Here is a 21833-nt window from a genome sequence, read left to right on the forward strand (position 1 = left end):
AAAGTTTTCAGCCTTACATTGTTCAAACCGGAGTCGACACTGATGGAGAGACTCAGGAAGAAGTTACAACTTTTAGACGTTTCTGAATGGTTAGTGGATAAATTTATGTAGTTGCTGTGGAGTTGATTCAACTCATCGACTAGCATGTGCCGTCATGTTAATCTTTTGTGCAAAACCCGTATGGACTCCCACTATACATAGCGTACCTGTTTGCCAAACAGAGTCATACACACCAGGCTAACGTTTATGATTGCTATCAAATGCTGTGAGTATTTTTTCCAAAATATCGCTCGGACAGAAACGCTAAATTTTTTAGCAATCGAGCTTCCCAGGGTCAACTTCAGGCTATCCAAGCTAACGAGACTCTAAATAGTGTTCAGTGCTCGTCTGTGCAGACAACGACAGAACAGTTAGCATGTTTTGCTCTAACTTTTGCCATGGTGTTAGAACTGGTACACCGTTGTCGCTTGCGAAAACAAAATAGCGGCACTGTGGGTGGAAACGTGCAGATTAAGGGGAGCGGTAATATTATAATAAGATCCCCTTATCACAGAAGTACTGGGATAAAAGTTTATAGTATCACCTATTGAAACTTGATGCTTCATAAAGAAAGTTTGCAAACAGTGTTGACTTTTTTGTGGGCGGAGCCTACCTGGTGGCAGAAAATGACAGTTCTGCAGTAAAAGTCAGTGGAAGCCACGGAATAAGTTAATTTCAAGTTTATATCTCACAATTCTGACTTTTTTCTCGCAAATCCTAGTTTTCTGACTTCTTCCCCCTCAGAATTGGGATATAAACTCATTGCGAGTTATAAAGTCCAAACTGAGAGATCTAAATACGCAAATGCAAGCAAAAAAGTCAGAATTGTGAGATAAAAATGTTATAGGCTATGTTTAAAAGTTATCTATGTAAAATGTTATGGGTTTAAATATGTATGTCCCCCATGAACTGCATATTATGTAGACTTACTGTTTACATCAAATTCATGCTTTAATAGTAGACTAAGAAGGGCTTCTTCAATGACGGTATTCTATAAAAATATATTTTTTTTGCATTCAGACATCCAAAGGTACAACAAAATATTTTTCTCTTATTCTGTGGATTTTGCCTATTTTTCTTCACTTGTTACTGCTATTTTTCTGTAACAACCTCTATGCGTGTGCAGCTGCAAGTGACATAACTGTGACGTATCTGCTCCAAATTGGCCTATAGAGATTGTATCAATTACATCGTTACACCAGTAGGTGGCGACAAGTGACTGTTAAAAAATGTTTTTGTCATTGAAACATTCATTCAAGATATTTTTTCCAAAACACTGATTCATCCAGTAATAAAACAAGTGAAGTCTTTATGAGTGAGTCATTGAATCATCCACTCAATCCGATTTTTAAAAAAATAAATTAATTCAAATTAAATATGTTATAAATATACTGTTTTTAGTTGTCTGTTCAGAATCATGATCTCTATTTTAAACAAAAAATTGTGATTCTCAATTGATCCAGAATCATTTAGCTCTACATTAAATTGGTCAAAAGTGACAGTAAAGACATTTATAATGTGATGAATTACGGTTTCTGCAAAAATATGAAGCAGCACAACTGTTTTCAACATTGATAATAATCAGAAATGTTCAAATCAGCATATTATTCAGATTTCTGAAGGATCATGTGACACTGAAGACTGGAGTTATGATGCTGAAAATTCAGCTTTGATCACAGGAATAAATTACATTTTATAGTATATTAAAATTGGAAACATTACTTAAAATTGACAATTTACTGTTTTTACTGTATTGATCAAAAAAATGCAGTCTTGGTGCACATAAGAAGTTGACGTCTATCAAATGGTAGTGGATCGGAATGTTGTTTTATTCACAGAAAGTCCAGGAATCTGACTCACCGCCCTCTGTGGTGTTGCTCTGGACCCAAGTGCTGGGCGGTGACGACCCGATCTCATTGGTGCAGGACACACTCATGTTGTACCAGGTCATGGCTTTGAGGTTGCTGATTTCATACTGGAACGGAGGCACTTGTGTCTTGTGTACGGCAGTAGGACTTCCCGGCTCACGGCCGAGTTCTCGAACCTACAACAGATGATGAACAACATCATCTGAATCAAAGCTTTCAGCGGTGTTACTTTACCAACCGAACAGAACTACAATTTCAACCTGGCGTGAGTTAAAATGGATGGAAAATATCACAGAAAAAAGAAATGACACTGAACTGAACACTATGTTCCTCAGAGGATTCATTTCAACACAATAACCTTGATAATGTTCATTTATTTTGTCCCTCTTACCGTGATGTAGCATGTGCTGAGAGGAGAGAAGCCATCCTGTCCCGGAGTCCAGCTCAAGAGGAGTTTGTTGGCCTCGCGTTTTACTACTGTGACCTTTGACACTTTGTCAGGAAGCTCTGGAAAAACATCAAGCAAAAATTAGAGGCATAAACGACATTTGTAATATTTTTCTTTATATTAAGAGTGATATTACTCACCCCCATATCATCAAAGATGTTCATGTCTTTCTTTCTTCAGTCGAAAAGAAATGAAGGTTTTTGAGGAAAACATTCCAGGATTTTTCTCCATATAGTGGACTTCACTGGGGTTCAACGGGTTGAAGGTCCAAATGTCAGTTTCAGTGCAGCTTCAAAGAGCTTTACATGATCCCAGACGAGGAATAAGAGTCTTATCTAGAGATACCATCAGTCAATTTCTAAAAAAATAAAATAAATAATTATATACTTTTTAACCACAAATGCTCGTCTTACACTGCTCTGCGATGCGCCACACATTACGTAATCATGTTGGAAAGGTCATATGTGACGTAGGTGGAAGTACTGCGGTAGGGCGAAAAACTCCATCTCATTTTCTCCTCCAACTTCAAAATCGTCCGACATCGTTGTTTTACGTTTTTTTGTAAAGTGCGCTTGACTTTGTCTTGGATCGGTACTTCCGCCTACATCACGCGTGACCTTTCCAACATGATTACGTAATGCGTGGAGCATCACAGAGCAGTGCAAGATGAGCATTTGTGGTTAAAAAAAGTATATAATTTTTATTTATTTATTTTTTTTAGAAAATGGCTCGATGGTTTCTCTAGATAAGACTCTTATTCCTCGTCTGGGATCGTGTAGAGCTCTTTGAAGCTGCACTGAAACTGACATTTGGACCTTCAACCCGTTGAACCCCAGTGAAGTCCACTATATGGAGAAACATCCTGGAATATTTTCCTCAAAAACCTTCATTTCTTTTCCACTGAAGAAAGAAAGACATGAACATCTTGGATGACATGGAGGTGAGTAAATGATCAAGTGAACTAATCCTTTAATATTAACAAACTACTAAAAATCACTTCCGTTAATTGAAATAAAGCTGAAATACAATAAAATATAAATATTAGATGAAGAACTTAAACTTAAAAAAATTAAAATTAAAAATGCTGCCTACTACTATTGTAGTAATATAAGTTGAAGTTGAAGTAAGAAATAGCTAAAACTAAAACAACATAAATATAGCTAAACAGAAAAAAACTAATAAACACATAACAAAAGGTTTAGTAAAAACCTTAACACTAAAATCTAAAAATACTACAGCATAAAAATTATACTATAATAGTATTTATACTACAGGGCTGTTGAATGCTTGAATCTGATTGGTTGACGAACGATCTAAGGGAAACACGGCTAAAGAAGTTCCAGGCAGGTCTTGACCGCTTTACAGTTCCATGAATGATTTAAGTTATTTCAAAAGGTCCTTACAGCCGACAACAGCAACGACACTGACCAATCAAATAAATATGGTAAACAATAGGATAAAAATGACAAAGTGTTTTCATGTTTTTTGCCACCAAATTATGTTTTATTATGTACGGAAAGCACATATTCTCTCCCACTCAAACACACACACATACAGTATGGACAGACAATCGCATGTAAATGTGATGATTTTATCAGTAAAATAGTTTAACAACTTAAAAGCTACATGATATTTCTCACTACCGAGGTAATAACGCTGCTGTTCTTGAAGCAGATAAACTTACAGTTTCGCTATTAGAAGAGATGCACAGACTCCGGTAATTCACACACTTAATCTCTCTCTCAAATAACTGCATTATTAAACTGAATTAATCAATGGCTGAAGCCTCCATTACTAACCTTTGATATTGATGTGAGCTTCTCTGGACACTGTGAGGCCCTTCTCGTTGTGAGCTTCACAGCTGAACTGTGTGGGAGCATCAACACCTGCAGAGAAGAAAAAAATTCTATAATTTTTGATCTCAGTTTAATATGCAGATACTAAAACAATTGAAGATGGGAGCCTGTTTGGGACAATTGGGGCAATTATTACTACTCATGGTCTTAAGAATTATACAGTATTGTTCAAATGTTTGGAGTCAGTGCGATTGCATTACTTATTTGAAAAATGTAACTTTATTATATATAAAAAAAAAATCACTTTTACGCTATGTTTCCAACAGTTAAAATGACAAATAAAAGCATACTCCGAGAGATGTCTGATTATACCATCTGGATGCTCAAAATTGATCGCGTGCACACAGAATCATTCAGTAGTGTCAACACTGTTCTGTGATTTATCAACAAAATAGCTTAGAAACTGAAAAGTTCTAGCATATATTTTTTAGCAACTAAAACCCACAGCAGCTTCAGTATTAAAGCTGGATTTAAGCCTCCGCTGACTGCGCGCGCATCTCCCCAAACGGACGAGACGTTTATACTTGACGCGCTCGCCGTTGTTCTATTCTTTGAAATGACAGGGGGCGACTGGGAGAAATTGTTCTTTAAATCAGCAGGAAGCAGCGGTGAGAAGAAGAAAGGTACATGTGACGATGTTTATTCTAGTAACTTACACTTCACCAAAACCACACTGCAAAAAGAATCGTGTAAAACCCAGTAAACCCGACAAGTAAACCTTGAGATTATTACTTGTGACATTAGAACAAAATATATGGATATGAGAATATGTATACAACTAAATTAACGATCTCTTAAATATTTTCTAAATATACATTTTCATTTAGTTTTGTGAACATTTTTATTAAACATGGACCTTTATTTTCGTTAAAGGGGATTATTTCTGGTATTGTAGGCACATTTTGTAAATGTAAGCAACTAATTCAGACGTGCAAACTGGGTGCCGGTGTGGTGAGACTCACATGCTCGGCCAGATTCACCTCACATTCGTGCATTTTCGGGATGCGGAGCACACTGCCACGCGAAATGAGCACTCAATGCGCACTTCCGCCAACGCCGCGATGACATCACTTTTGGTGCGAGCTTGCGGACGCGTCGAGTATAAATCAGGCAGAGACGCTGCCAGGTAGAATTAATTCACACATGCAATCTCTCTCTCACTAATGCATTCATATAAATGTAAACTTTACTGTGCTACTTTATCTGTATCTGATTTAGAACAAGCAGAAATCTGTGAGAAATAAAAGACCCTAAGACAAAAGAACCAATAAAAAATAAGCTGTTAGGACAATAGCCTTGTGGGCAGCACTGCCGTATGCCATAGCTGTGCACAAGCCGACCTGCGTTCGAGTCTCAGGCATGTTTGTTGATTAATCATGTCATCAGCAACTAGTCAACGTTGACTCGACTTTCATCTCATAAATTATGAAGTCGTTCAACAAATTTAGAAACTGATCTGGAAACCATCCACAGCAGTCTACAATCTTGGCTGTGAAATTTGCACAATTAAAGGGTTAGTTCACCCAAAAATGAAATTTCTGTCGATAATTACTCACCCTCATGTCGTTCCACACCCGTAAGACCTTCGTTCATCTTCAGAACACAAATTAAGATATTTTTGATGAAATCCAAGAGGTATATGACTCATCCATAGACCGACACTTTCAGAAGTTCAGAAAGGTACTAAAGACATCGTTAAAACAGTCATGTGACTGCAGTGGTTCAACCTTAATGTTATGAAGAGACGAGAATACTTTTTGTGTGCAAAAACAAAACAAAAATAATGACTTTATTCAACAATCTCTTCTCTTCCCTGTCATTATCCTTACGCAGGTGACGCAGTAACACAGTGAAGCTTCCGTGTTTACGTCCGAATGCCGGCTCAGTATTGGCCAAAGCTGATCACGTGATCAACACGATGCATGCGTGTGATGCTGACGCAGGAGCCGGCCAATAATGAGTCGCCGTTCTGACGTAGAACCAGGAAGCGCTGGAAGTAAACAACATATGAGAATGACACAGAAGAGATTGTTGAATAAAGTCGTTATTTTTGTTTTGTTTTTGCGCACAGAAACTATTCTCGCCTCTTCATAACATTAAGGTTGACCCACTGCAGTCACATGACTGTTTTAACAATGTCTTTAGTACCTTTCTGGACCTTTAAAGTGTTGATTATATTGCTGTCTATGGATTTCATCAGAAATATCTTAATTTGTGTTCTGAAGATGAACGAAGGTCTTACGGGTGTGGAACGAGTCATTAATGACAGAATTTTCATTTGTGGGTGAACTAACCCTTTAAGCATCACATTTTTTCTCAAAAACGCTAAATAGATATTATTAAATCCATTTGGTGTCACTAATGGTGCTTAAAATCAAAATAATAGTGATGTGAGTCTCCAGGTGACATGCAATCAACACCAAGGTTTGCATCAATCGTGGAGGTCGAGCACATGCAGGACTGCGTAACTTTCACCGCCAGCGCGTCTCACAGTACGAGTCTTTCAGTGCCACTCCACGCCAACACTCCAGTCCCACTCTGACACAAGCCCAACCATAATATCCCTTTTGTGCGAGTGCATTTCTGCCCATGCCCAGAGACTCGGTCACAAAGGACACATTGCTTCCTCCATTGGAGCTGACAGGAAGCTACTTGTTTGGTTGTTGACATGTTTCTTAGTATCAAACGTGTCTATCTCTGACTGTCAGTGGGACAGATTGTGCCTCCGTTTTCAAGCGCCACAGTGACTGAACTATGCTGTTGAAATGCCGTCTGGAAAGAAATGCAAATTTAAATAATAGATGTCAGTGTTTAATTCACTGTATGATTATGGGTTCAGTCTGGACTTGGAAAAGCAAGGTTTCTTGAATATAAACGCTCCAGTATTCCTAAATGATACCTAATTTGCTGAAACCAACTGGCACTAATTATTTTTAAGGTAAACTTCCTTCAAGAAGACAATAAACAGTCAGATGTTTAACCTTTTTCTTGCTCTTACCCAGAGATTTAGTTTAAAAAAGCTTAAGTGAGGTACAAAGCACCCGTTTGAAACTAATTAACTGCAACGAGTATGTTTTTGAAAAGCAAACGGACTCACTGTCAGCTAAATCAAATGCCAGATATGAGGACGAACATTTTGTGAAGTTAAGTTCATATTTTTAGCTTTAGTTCATCAGAAAAATGACTGAACAGAAAGTATACAAATTGAGTCTCTCCAAACTCCTTTTCATAAATCTAACTGACTAAATTCAGGCCATTTGCAAAAGTCATAGCTTTGAAAAGAAACTGTCTTTTGGTTACAAAAAAAAAAAAAAAAAAAAATGTAGGCTGAACAGATTTCAAGTCGTCCGGGTGCCATGAAGTATACGCTACATTTCTGACGGCCTGTAATTATTGGGTTTGGAAAACAGCCATGCTAGCAGGCTCTGCATTCGGATCCAGCAGAATCTGAGATCACTCTCGACAGGGTCTACTACAACAACACTAACAAAAGAGTACAAGAAGTTTTTTGGGCATGTACCATGGTAATTCCAACATATTTTAAATACCTCAAGCACCCATGGAAAAATACGAGATATTCTATAAATGGATTGCAGCTTTCAGATATGACTTTGTTCTCATTTTTATAGTTCATCTGAGGCAATTTCTATGGCGTTATTTTAATGACAAATGTCTAGAGTGCATTATTGTAACGTAAAAGCACATCCATGTAATGGAAATCTGCTTGCAACTGTGTGTGCGTGTGTTTAGTGTTTTGGAGGAGGCGTGGCTTTGGACGGCGATTTGAAGGGAGGGTGGGATCGTATGCTTTCAATGCTAGCAGGCTAACGATAGCATTTCCCAGATCACCTACTGCACCTTTAGTTACTGATTAATGAGAATGGGGATTTGTTAAGGAAGCTTGTTTCCGCCATTAAATAAAAAAGGTAATTGTGACTTTTTATCTTATAATTCTGACCTTTTCTCACAATTGCGAGTAATAAAGTCAGAATTGCGTGTTGTAAATTCAGAATTACGAGACATAAACTTGCAATTCTGACTTTTTTCTGACATTATAACGTACAATTACGAGTTATAAAGTCAGAACTGTGAGATTTAAATTCACAATTCTGAGAAAAAAAATGTTGGTCTTTTTTTCTCTCATAATTAGACATTATAACACGCAGTTGCGAGTTTATATCTCACAATTCTGAGAAAAAAAGTCAGAATTGTGAGATATAAACTCGAAATTGTGAGAAAAGTTTCGGAATTTCACAATTCTGACTTTATAACTCGCAATTCAGACTTTATAACTCGCAATTCTGACTTTATAACTTGCAATTCTGACTTTATATCTCACAATTCTGACTTTATAACTTGCAATTCTGACTTTATATCTCGCAATTCTGACTTTATAACTCGCAATTCAGACTTTATAACTTGCAACTGTGTTTATATCTCGCAATTCTTAGAAAAAAAGTCAGAATTGTGAGATATAAACTCACAATTGCGAGAAAAAAAGTCAGAAAGTCACAATTATTTTTTATGTTTTATTTCATGGTGGAAACAAGCTTCCATAATTTGTTGTGTGTGTGGGCACCCACCAGCAGAAATGCTTGAAAAACCAAGTAAATAGCATGGTATTATCTACCTAAACTTCCAAACAACATCCCAGCAGCTAGGGCTGCTAAATTAATCGAAATCAAACTGTAATCGGATCATGGCTTATTAGATTACTGAATCGCAGAGGCTGCAATTTTTGGGATAATGTAAGTACACAAGTGAACAAAATATATAACTGTGCTGGAAAAAATCTTACATATTGTGCCTTTAAATTTGAAATTCTGAAGTACAAATACGAATGAAACAGTATGTTCTTGTAAAACGTATTCTTTGTTTTATTTACAACTTCTAAAAATCATTCATCCACCCAAAATACAATAGCAACACCCTTGCAACCATCCAACCATATTTTATTTATTTCAGTTTTTGAATAGGCAGGGATCAGTTTGGAATATGAAATCTGTTGTCTAGTTGATTTGTTATTGGAAGGAAGTGATGCATCTTTTACATTTTAAATGTCAAATTTTGAGTTCACATTGAGCATATAAGTACATCTAAACACAAGTGTAGCCAGTGTATAACATGTTCTGAATGATTAAGCACATTCGCAGTGGCTGGCGTTTCATAATGGCTTTACCGAACTCAGCATTTATGTGGACATTTTGTAACATGAGCAGTAATTACTGGCTAGTCCTCACATGGGAAACTGTCATATCCAGCTCTAACTAGTTCCCTCTTAATGGAAACACACATCACAGCATCCAGAGAGAGAAAGAAAGTGTTTGTGTGTGCATTACGTAATGCAGCCATTGTGTGAAAAAGGACAGTGAGCCCGAGTTCAACATGGGAAATCAGAGAGTTTCTGTGTTCACATTGTTTGAATCAATTCCAGTATGAACGGCACTTTAATGTGGTTTTACCGCAATCTTAGAGTCTTTTTGTCTCGTAAATGAGAGATGAAAAATGCACTTTTTAAACAAAGAAATGGGCGTATCTGATCTGATCTTCAAACTGAATTGATCTTCAAAGAAGACCTACAAACTGAATTGAAATGAATAAACAAACTGTCAGATTCAGAGCTAGATAAAAAGCCATTTTAAACTTTGATTTATGACCTAGATATACAGCAGTCCTTCCGTCCCACACTAAGGGTCCGAAATTAACTACACTGCCAACTGCTCAAATATATATTATATTTAGTGTAAATATTTTACCAGCTATGAAACTATATTTTACATGATATGTTTTCCATATGAATAACAAGCAGTGCAGTTCATTGTGTCAATCACAACATCATCAGTCACAATAAATGAAGACAAACTGTGATTTCTTTAAAATGAAGGAATCGTTCATGATCGACACTATTTCACTCGGGCATTCGTCACAATATGGAAGAAAAGACTATCGCAACTTCAAAAAACATTACCTGTATATATAACTAAGAAGACATACAGTGATGCAAATAAACAAAGTCTTTATTTTAAAGAGCGCGTGTCTCGTCTCCAGCCACCTAAAGTTTGATCTGTCCGTTCTTTACAAAGCTCTCTGCAGGAACGCCGGGGCCCCTGAATGAGGCTTTTGTGTGTGTAATATCAGCACTATAGCACCGGGTGAATAAACTTTAACCTGCTTTCACAATAACTCAGGTTTACGCTTGTTGCCAAGAAACTGATTACCATAGGAGATTAACCACAAAAACAAGTAAGCAATTTCTGAAACCATAAGTGGTGTTTTTCCCTGCAAAAATTCACTGCTATTATGCTAAACTATTAGAAGAAAAGGTTTTTTAAAGAGCCTTAAAGGGGTCCTATTATGCCTCTTTTCACAAGATGTAATATAAGATCCCCAGAATGTGTGTGAAGTTTCAGCTCAAAATACCCCACAGATCATTTATTATAGCTTGTCAAATTTGCCCCTATTTGGGTGTGAGCAAAAACATGCCGTTTTTGAGTGTGTCCCTTTAAATGCAAATGAGCTGCTGCTCCCGGGCCCCTTTCCAGAAGAGGGCGGAGCTTTAACAGCTCACGCTTCGGTCGCTCAACAACAACAAAGATGGAGAATCTCACGCAGCCAAAATGATGAAAGTGTTCAGCCTTCCATTGTTCAAACCGGAGTCGACACTGATGGAGAGACTCAGGAAGAAGTTACAACTTTTAGACGTTTCTGAATGGTTAGTGGATAAATTTATGTAGTTGCTGTGGAGTTGATTCAACTCATCGACTAGCATGTGCCGTCATGTTAATCTTTTGTACAAAACCCGTATGGACGCCCACCAGGCTAACGTTTTCGATTGCTATCAAATGCTGTGAATGGTCTAATATTTTTTCCAAAATATTGCTCGGACAGAAATGCTCCTTTTTTGGCAATAGAGCTTACAGGCTATCCAAGCTAACGAGACTCTAAATAGTGTTCAGTGATCGCCTGTGCAGACAACGACAGAACAGTTAGCATGCTTTGCTCGAACTTTTGCCATGGTGTTAGAACTGGTACACCGTTGTTGCTTGCGAAAACAAAATGGCGGCACTGTGGGTGTAAACATGCAGATTAAGGGGCGGTAATATTATAATAAGATCCCCTTCCTACGTCACAAGTTTCACATGCTTGCAGAGAAAGGCTTGCCAAAACAAAGTTACAGGGTTGTCCTTTTTCACGTTTCTTTGGGTTGGTAGATACACCGGGGACCCAATTATAGCACTTAAACATGGAAAAAGTCAGATTTTCATGTTGTGTCCCCCTTTAATAAGGTCCCATCAGGCGCTTCATATATATAACCTTTTAGGGGATTCATTTACGGATTTAGTTTTTATTAACTTTGTTTTAACTCATTTTTATTTTATTTATTTTTATAAACAGCTCGTAAACATACTTTATCACTAGAAAAAAATGTAAAGAACCTGTTAAACGTGAAAGTATTTTGCAATCATTTAAGGCAGGGGTGTCAAACTCAGTTCCTGGAGGGCCACCGTCCTGAACCAGCTAATCAAGGTCTTCAGGTTTACTAGAAACTTCCAGGCAGGTGTTTTGGAGCTGTTTTGGACAGTGGCCCAAATGGCCCAAAGTGACCTTTATGGCATAAATAGTTCTTAAAAATGCAGTCAAGAACCCTAGAGGTCTATCTAGAACCCCACTGAACCTTTTTTTCTAATACTGTAGGGTATTCTGGGTGATAGTAATGTGGATGCTAGAGCTTCTGGGTGGTTGATAGGTTGGTAGCATAGTGTGGGATGAGTTGATGAAAATCATGTTAAAAAAAGTATTCAGAGGTCTAATTAGAGGTTTAAAACATTTGCACGGATGAATCATTCACGATAAGATAAACAGCACTCATTTACAAAGTACAGTGATAACCATTTATAAAATAGGTCAATCAATCAGATGACTCAATCAAAACTGGAACAGATTCAATTATACCACTTGATATGATCAAAAAAGAAAATATCCCCCAGTTTAAAGCGCCACAGTCATGTGGTTCTCATCAGTATAATCTGACTGCTCAATTATCAGAGTAAACTGTGTGTCATCAGTAGAAGATTTTATCCTACAGTAAAAAAAACACACAGAAGTGATTTTGCATGTAAGTTCACCTCTAAATACCAGCTTTAACATGAGTGATTAACCAGGGTTGGTTCGCTTTCGCTTTTACAATTCCAAATGCATAGAGCTAATACTAAACTTACAAGCCAGCTTTAGCAGCTCACTGCAAGCTCTGTTAGTTTCACAATATCTGTTATGTGCACATTTTCCATAACTGCAGAAAATGATCTTAGCCAGGGGACTTCGAGGGGATACATGACCCTGCTTGGAATGTGAAACAGATTACTTTAGAGGAAAACTGGAAATTACAATCACTATAGAAGGCTAGGAAATAAAAATAGATTTAAGAGGTTTTATGACATCATCTGTTTGGAAAGTAAATGGATAAGAGAGCTGTAGAGTTCAGATTACTGGTGCTGCGCAGTGCTATTGAAATAAGTGCAGTGTTGTTATTGTTAACTAAAACAAAGAACATTCATTGAAATAAAACTGAAACAAAGTATAAAAAAACTTAAGCTTAAAATACTTTAATTAGGATAGTCAAAATCTAATTTGTGCAATGCTATTTATTAACACTTAAAAAAAGACAACCCTTAGAATGACTTTTATTTGTCTGCCTCAACAACATGCTTTAATCTTTACTCAACAATGGAAATTTAAGTTTAGTTTCTATCGTTTCCTGTTGTTCAAAGTTGGTGTTTTCTTGTAATAAGGATGTCCTGATTGACCAGAGGAACAGTTCGTCATGTTTTTGTTGTCAATTCAGCGTACACAAGAGTCACTTAATGTAAACAGGCACTTAGGAAAGTACAACCTTGTGGTAGAACTTCCAATTCTCTAAAATATAATCATGTGGACTGCAAATCTGTTACTGTAACCTAAACAAAATCTTCCATTCTTTCTGAATTCAGAGTTTTTTTTTCCTGCTTGATTTCACTTTTGATTCTCTGCTATTGTATACTGACAACAAGATGTTAAAAGGGCTGCATGTAGAATTCAGAAACCCTTGTTATTAGCGACACCAGTGGCTGTTTAGTGAACTGCAGCAGCAACTCGTGCACACGTAACGCACAAGAGACTGATTCAATGCCCCGATATACTCGCTCCTAAGTTCTTTTTCGTTCTTCGCATAGAAGTAAAAAGAAGTTTGAAATACCTTTGCAGTAATATAATGTTAATGAATGTTCAGACAGATGAGAGCGACGTTTAGATGAATATGTAAATATGAACTGCGTGCTTTCCTCTCAATAACAAAATAAACACACGACAAAAATGACAGCGGTGAGAAAACAGCAGTTTGTAGAGATGCGGATATGTTTGCACCAGCCCTGCAATTCATGTCGACAGATAAGGTCATTAAAATTACATTACGTACGTAAAATTATGATAATTGGATTATAAAGTATATATTTGAGACTATAGACTATACAGATCTGGCTGTGTGAGACTATAGTTTTAATTTATCCATTTTCTTTGCACGCACACTGACATTAATGACTCTTTCGGCATTATCCCAAACATTGTATAAGCATTTAAAGGGTTAGTTCACCCAAAAAAATAAAAATAATGTCATTTATTACTCACCCTCATGTCATTCCACACCCGTAAGACCTTCGTTCATCTTCAGAACACAAATTAAGATATTTTTGATGAAATCCGATGGCTCAGTGAAGCCTGCATAGCCAGCAATGACATTTCCTCTCTCAAGATCCATTAATGTACTAAAAACATATTTAAATCAGTTCATGTGAGTACAGTGGTTCAATATTAATATTATAAAGCCACGAGAATATTTTTGGTGTGCCAAAAAAAACAAAAAAAAAAAACAACTTATATAGTGATGGCCGATTTCAAAACACTGCTTCAGGAAGATTCGGAGCGTTATGAATCAGCATATCGAATCATGATTCGGATCGCGTGTCAAACTGCTGAAATCACGTAACTTTGGCACTACGAACCGCTGATTCGACACAAAAGATTCATAACGCTCAGAAGCTTCATGAAGCAGTGTTTTGAAATCGGCCATCACTATATAAGTCATTATTTTGTTTTTTTTTGGCACACCAAAAATATTCTCGTGGCTTTATAATATTAATATTGAACCACTGTACTCACATGAACTGATTTAAATATGTTTTTAGTACATTAATGGATCTTGAGAGAGGAAATGTCATTGCTCCCTATACAGGCCTCACTGAGCCATCGGATTTCAACAAAAATATCTTAATTTGTGTTCTGAAGATTAACGAAGGTCTTACGGGTGTGGAACGACATGAGGGTGAGTAATTAATGACATTATTTTCATTTTTGGGTGAACTAACCCTTTAACAAATTAACAAAACATTGTTTATTGTTTAAAATTGTTTAAAATAAACATTGTTTAAGCCTCTGTTACTGTGAAACAGCAAACTTTTATTTTAGTTTGTGCTGCGTGTTTGTTAACGTTAGTGGACTCCATCTCTAACACTTTGTCGCTGTAGAGAACGAAGGAGAGGCTCTCCGGAATGGCATAATCTTTTTGATTTTTACCGGAAAAAACGTCCCATAACATCCATCACATAAAAATCAGTCTACATGCTTTCATAGACGACCAAGGAAGTCAGGGAAGGTCTAGTTTTTTAAGTTTTGTTACACATTGGCAATAAAAAACCTATTTATATATGAAAATTCCTACATATCCCCCCCCTTTGGAGAAACTAATGCATTTCAATGTACTACTAAATTAAAGAAGCAGAGCAGTTCAAAAACAGCGCTGACGAAAAGCCCACATGTTCTCACCTTCAACAGTGATGGTGCTGGAAGACTCGGTGCCTTCTTCGTAACTCTCGCCTTTTCGAAGCCACTTAATAGTTACAGGGTTCGGGGGACCGACCGCCTCACAGGTCAACCTGAAGGAAGTGTTTCTCGTGATGTTCACGTCGCTCGGGTGTACAGTGAAGGTCGGCAAGCCTGGATTTGAGTAGAATGTGGCAAAACATCAAATGTCTAAAATGCATAAGAAAATGTTTGTGTCGCTGGGTTGAAGGTTTTCTTACCTTCCACCTCTAAAATGATGGGATTTGACTCAATGATCTTGTTACTGACACTAAGCCTGCAGTGATATTCTCCAGCATCTGCTCTCTGGACACTTTTAATGCTGAAAAATTATGTCAAAAGGAAATAAATAAATTTTTTACAAAACAAATTGACAGCTTTGGAGTCCCAAAAACATGTTGCATGAAATTTTACCCTTAGTAGTTGACTGTTTTTCCAAAGAGAAAGGTGGCTGATAACTAATATAGTGCAGATATTTTATGCATAGGCTGTTGCAATTGCGACATGCATAATATTGCTGAAATTAAGCAAACAATAAGACTTTATTTACATGTATTAATTTGGAAGATTACATTATAATGAATGCAACGTTCAAATTCAAAATTATCCAAAGACAAGCCCACTGGTAGACTTTGAAACTAACATTTGTTAACCTGCCAATGCCAGTAATCTCCAAACATAATCAGACAGATATTGGTCATAACTGAATGGCTGTTTTTGATGTCATCTTACCTTATACTGGACAGCAACATGGAAGTCCGATGTATGTTGATGTGCGTCTGCATGCCATCAGGGATTTCCTTACCATTCCTATACCACAGAATGTTCAGGTCCTGAGCCTGGCTCACATCATTGATGTCTATGGAGCAGTTAAATGTGACCTCTGTCCCCTCTGACCGCTGGATTGTGCCCACTGTGGGTTTGAAGCGCAGCTTCTTGATCTCCTCCTGTGAGAGGTGTACACTGGAGGCTCGTGCCGGGGCAATCAGCGGTTCTGAAGCCTGCGTTGGACGGAAAGAACGGCCCTGTCTCATCCAATGAGGTGAACCTCCATGGTGGACGACAGCGAGAGGATGTTTCCAACTGGAAGCTGTTTGAGGAGATCAGGTTTCGTCAATGACAGTCAAGATGTTTTACTAAAACTAAATATGCTTACATTTAAATGTAATTTTTTTTAATAATCTAGCTTCTAATATTATATCTAGCACAATCAATTTTTCTATATATAAATTTTTCAATGTTTTTAACATTTTTCTATTAGTTCAAACGCTAGCAGGACGCTTGGCACTGTTTTTATTTATTTGATTTTTGAATCTTTTGAATTATAATGCAAATGACGTGACGGGTCTTTCTTTTTTTTTTTTGTCCAAAGGCCTTAATAATAATAAAACACAAAGATGTGACATCCAAAGTATGTAAGGTAGTCCAACTAGACCTCTTTTATTGAATCCAAAAGGTTTTAATTATATTTTGCTACATATAAAGGTATTTTAAAGATTTTGAAGTATCAAAGGGTCATGTGGTTTAACCGTCCAACCGTTCATTTGTGATTAAAATATCTTAAAATGTAATAAATGTATATATTTTTTATTCTGGCATGATTTTATAACATCATATATCAACATAGTGCAAAATGGTGTTAAAATTATGTGTAGAAGTCGTTGCTTTGTTATGAGAAAGAATGTCCGGAAAAATGAATTTCATTGATGTCATTCGGAGTAACCAATATAAAGTAACCATTTTGGATCAAGTCATGTGGTCAATATCACGTGACATCATTCAGACACCTGCAAAGGATCACATGGTCGTGAAGCAAAGTAACTAACTCTCTCTTAACTATTTGAAAAATTCATGTTTTCTCTTGTTCATACGCATGTCCCGAAACATCAGGTCATTCGGTACAACCGCTATAAAACATGGAAAATGTTGTAATATTTTAAAAACTTGTACTAAATATAAAATGTCTGATTGTTCTTTTGCTAGCTAGCTAGATATGAGCCTGTTAGCATTGTTTGAAAACATCGCCATTCGCTAAACCCAAAATTTTGGTTAAACTGAATGACTTTTTTGGTGACAAATTTTGTCCATCTTGTAAAAAATGACAAAAGCAGTTAAAATTGATTATAAAAACCACATAATCTCATTGTTAACACTTAATAAAACAAAAATTAATACCTCCATTATGTTTTTTTACACTTTTAAAAACCTTATTCGTCAATGACTCATATGTAATCATTCAGTTCCATGATATATGGTGTACAGCAAGGAAAATCCTTGTCATTTAGATCTATTCTATTGAGTGACTCAGCGCTGGCATTGCTTCAGAAACGCAGTGGAAAACCAGCATCCGGTTCTCCAGGAGCAAAAGTAAAATTCTTTCTCTAAAGGAATCTGTTATCAAGGGAAACATACGCAGCTCTTATTGAGAGAGACTTTTATATATACTACTACAACAGGATTCATGAAACTACATTCAACTTGTATTGCACAATTCATATGCACAATTAAATGATCGGTTGCTGTAGTGTAGATTAGCTAATGCTTTAGTGATAGAAATCTATTTCGTTTGTCATTAAACTCTGCCAAGTTACAAGAGCTAGAATGAAACTAACGCAGTGGTAATTAAATTTTAATACTAAGCACTTCCACTTGTTTATTAGAGAATACTATAAATAGGTCCAGGTTTTATAGAAAATTTCAAATCTTGATGGGATTTCTCCAAACTGATGAGATTTCAGATACATAATCCAGCATGAAAAGTGTGTTTTTTAATAAATATAGATTTCTACATTATAAATATCAAACATAGATTTGCTTGCCTGTGATATAATTTTTTTTTAATAAATGCCCAAATGTTCTGGTACCGTTTCACTCTAAAAAATGCTGGACAAACCCAGCGGTTGGGTTAAATTTTTTGCTGGTAGTTTTATTTAACTCAACTATTGATTAAAAATGACTATATGTCTGGCTTAACATGAATCCAAAATATGTTGGAAATTAAAAATCAGACGCATAATTATAATAATAATTATAATAATCAGCAATAATAATCAAAAGGTGAACATTTATTTATAGGCAATTTAATAAATGTTTATTGTTTAATTATTGTCCATTAAACTTATTAATAAATGTTCGTTTATTAAACATATTAATAAATGTTAATTTCCAACATACTTTGGGTTCATTTTAAGCAAACAATACAGTAATTTTTAAACAATAGTTGAGTTAAATAAAACTACCCAGCAGGTTGGGCAAACATTTAACCCAACCGCTGGGTAAAAATAACCAATTTGCTGCGTTAAAACAACCCATTCGCAGGATTAAAACAACCCAATAGCTGGGTCAAAAAACCCCAATCGCTGGGTCAAAACAACCCAATAACTGGGTTAAAACAACCCAATCGCAGGGTTAAAAAAAACCAATTGCTGGGTTAAAACAACCCAATCGCAGGGTTAAAACATCCCATTCGCTGGGTTAAAACAACCCATTCGCTGGGTTAAAAAAAAAACAATCGCTGGGTTAAAACAACCCAATCACAGGGTTAAAACATCCCATTCGCTGGGTTAAAAAAAAAACAACCGCTGGGTAAAAACAACCAATTTGCTGCGTTAAAACAACCCATTCGCAGGATTAAAACAACCCAATAGCTGGGTCAAAAAAACCCAATCGCTGGGTCAAAACAACCCAATAACTGGGTTAAAACAACCCAATCGCAGGGTTAAAAAAAACCAATTGCTGGGTTAAAACAACCCAATCGCAGGGTTAAAACATCCCATTCGCTGGGTTAAAACATCCCATTCGCTGGGTTAAAAAAAAACAATCGCTGGGTTAAAACAACCCAATCACAGGGTTAAAACATCCCATTCGCTGGGTTAAAACATCCCATTCGCTGGGTTAAAACAACCCAATAACTGGTTTAAAACAACCCAATCGCAGGGTTAAAAAAAAAAAAAAACAATCGCTGGGTTAAGAGTTAAAACAACCCAATCGCTGCATTAAAACAACCCATTCGCTGGGTTAAAACATCCCATTCGCTGGGTTTGTCCATTTTCAACCCAGCATTTTTTTAGAGTGTTGTATATGAATGATAATGTTTGTCAGTTTATCAAACCTATTCATATAATAAACTTTTGGTTTTGTCATTAAGATTTTATTTTTGATATTTAACGGAAAAAAAAAAAAAAAAAAAAAAATCAACAACTGTACTGTATAACAAACTCTTATAGAAATAAATCCTGTGGTTCAGTAATCCTCTAAAATCCAACCATCTTTCATATCAGTTTGAGAGAATATCACTATCTGAAATGTCTGAAAATATAATGCCATTTTAATAATGTGAATAAGTTTTAGATTATAATTTAGCGGAATATGCTTCAATATTTAATTAGGTTCTGTATACGTAGCAGCTACAACAACAGGGTTTTTTTGACTTTTTTTTGCGTAAAACATTATTCCAGCTGAAGATGCTGCGCACTCCATATGACACAAACAAAGCAAAATGCCATTTTAAACGGCACAAAACAAATCTCATCCCATGCACAAGTTTTAATAAAGACTTTCTGAACAATAAACTTTTTAAGGATGTTGATTCAGTTGCTTTTAAACCCTGCACGAAGAGACCACAGTAACTTTAAGGAAAGCACAGATCTTACCAGTTGTCACTCTGACTGACTGTGAAAACAATCCGACGAGCAGCGGAGCCAAAAAGCGCAACATCGCTGAGCAACTTTTGCCCAGAAGAAACACCAGAACGCCTTCTTTTCTTTTTCCTCTCGTGTAAATGTGTCAGACGAATATACACACGAAGCAGAGTATGCGCAGATCAAATAACATCTTCTTTTCTATTTTCTCGGGGTCATTTAACACACGAAGGAATGTGTCTCGCCGTGACGAATGCAGCTGACTCCACGCGCGCTCCCGATGAGGGAACTCGGACCCTCGCATGACGTCACACCAGCAGGTTGGGATGCGCGCTTCTCACAAATTCATATTTTTTGTTATATGTTATATATTTTCTGTGAAACTGCTTTGAAACATTATGTAAAAAAGCAGTGCGCTATATACATAAAAATCTGAAAATTAACTTACTTTACTAGTCTACTAAACTATATGTGTTCCACTAGAAATTAAAGTACATAATAAAAGACTGCAATTACATTTTGCTTTAATTTTATTAGACTTCAAATACTACATGGTAATGATAATAATTAAAAAAAAAAAAAAAACGACCTTCATTTGTAATCTTTTCAAAACAATAACTGGATTTGTCCACAAGGTGGCGCTCTTCCATGGTGTAAAACAACAGCTCTGAAATATGTTCTTCAAACATCAGCGATAGCAACTAGTTAAGTTATATAATTTAAATAAGGAAACTCTTGTCCACATTAAAAAGCCTTACATTGACAAATTAAACTATTTTACAGCAATTATGCAAAAGGTTGAATTCTGACACCAAAAGGCTAAAATGCATTGAAAATGACCAGACTGATGCTTCACTCTAAAAAAAAAAAAAAATGCTGGGTTAAAAGCAGTTTTGTTCTGACCCAGCAGTTGAGTTAAATGTTTGACCAACATGCTGGGTAGTTTTATTTAACCCAACTATTGTTTAAAATTTACTATATTGCTCAAAATAGGTTGGAAATTAACATTTATTAATATGCTTAATAAATAAACATTGATTAATAAGTTAAATAAATAATAATTAAATAATAATAAAACATTTATTAAATTGCTTATCACCTTTTGATTTTTATTGTTGCCTCTAGTAATTATGTGTCTGATTTTTAATTTCCAACCTATTTTGGCTTCATTTTAAAGGGGACCTATAATGCCCCTTTTCACAAGATGTCTCTGGTGTCTCCAGAATGTGTCTGTGAAGTTTCAGCTCAAAATACCCCACAGATCATTTATTATAGCTTGTCAAATTTGCCCCTATTTGGGTGTGAGCAAAAACACACCGTTTTTGTGTGTGTCCCTTTAAATGCAAATGAGCTGCTGCTCCCGGCCCCCTTTCCAGAAGAGGGCGGAGCTTTACCAGCTCAACAACAACAAAGCTGGAGAATCTCACGCAGCCAAAATGACGAAAGTTTTCAGCCTTACATTGTTCAAACCGGAGTCGACACTGATGGAGAGACTCAGGAAGAAGTTACAACTTTTAGACGTTTCTGAATGGTTAGTGGATAAATTTATGTAGTTGCTGTGGAGTTGATTCAACTCATCGACTAGCATGTGCCGTCATGTTAATCTTTTGTACAAAACCCATATGGACGCACACCAGGCTAACGTTTATGATTGCTATCAAATGCTGTTAATGGTCTAATATTTTTTCCAAAATATCGCTCGGACAGAAATGCTACTTTTTTAGAAATCGAGCTTGTCAGGGTCAACTTCAGGCTATCCAAGCTAACGAGACTCTAAATAGTGTTCAGTGATCGCCTGTGCAGACAACGACAGAACAGTTAGCATGTTTTGCTCCAACTTTTACCATGGCGTTAGAACTGGTACACCGTTGTCGCTTACGAAAACAAAATGGCGGCACCGTGGGTGGAAACATGCAGATTAAGGGGTGGTAATATTATAATAAGATCCCCTTCATACGTCACAAGGGGAGCGAAATCTGAGTGGCTCATTTTTTCACATGCTTGCAGAGAAAGGCTTACCAAAACAAAGTTACAGGGTTATCCTTTTTCACATTTTCTGGGTTGGTAGATGCACCGGGGATCCGATTATAGC

General features: G+C 36.5%; 1 protein-coding gene across 1 annotated transcript in view; it reads right to left on the reverse strand.

Moving 5' to 3' along the window:
* mertka (c-mer proto-oncogene tyrosine kinase a) overlaps positions 1-20039 on the reverse strand; it is a 44405-nt gene extending 24366 nt beyond the window's left edge. The window contains exons 1-7 of the mRNA XM_051916676.1: positions 19754-20039; positions 15834-16191; positions 15323-15423; positions 15066-15236; positions 4155-4241; positions 2299-2414; positions 1900-2083 (exon numbers count right to left, since the gene is read on the reverse strand). Of these exons, the coding sequence (XP_051772636.1) occupies positions 1900-2083; positions 2299-2414; positions 4155-4241; positions 15066-15236; positions 15323-15423; positions 15834-16191; positions 19754-19817 (1081 nt within the window). The 5' untranslated portion in view covers positions 19818-20039. The remainder of the gene's footprint in view (positions 1-1899; positions 2084-2298; positions 2415-4154; positions 4242-15065; positions 15237-15322; positions 15424-15833; positions 16192-19753) is intronic.
* Between the last annotated feature and the right edge of the window lie 1794 nt (positions 20040-21833).

The sequence above is a fragment of the Ctenopharyngodon idella genome, chromosome 13 (assembly GCF_019924925.1).
Source record: "Ctenopharyngodon idella isolate HZGC_01 chromosome 13, HZGC01, whole genome shotgun sequence".
In the NCBI taxonomy this organism is placed as follows: domain Eukaryota; kingdom Metazoa; phylum Chordata; class Actinopteri; order Cypriniformes; family Xenocyprididae; genus Ctenopharyngodon; species Ctenopharyngodon idella.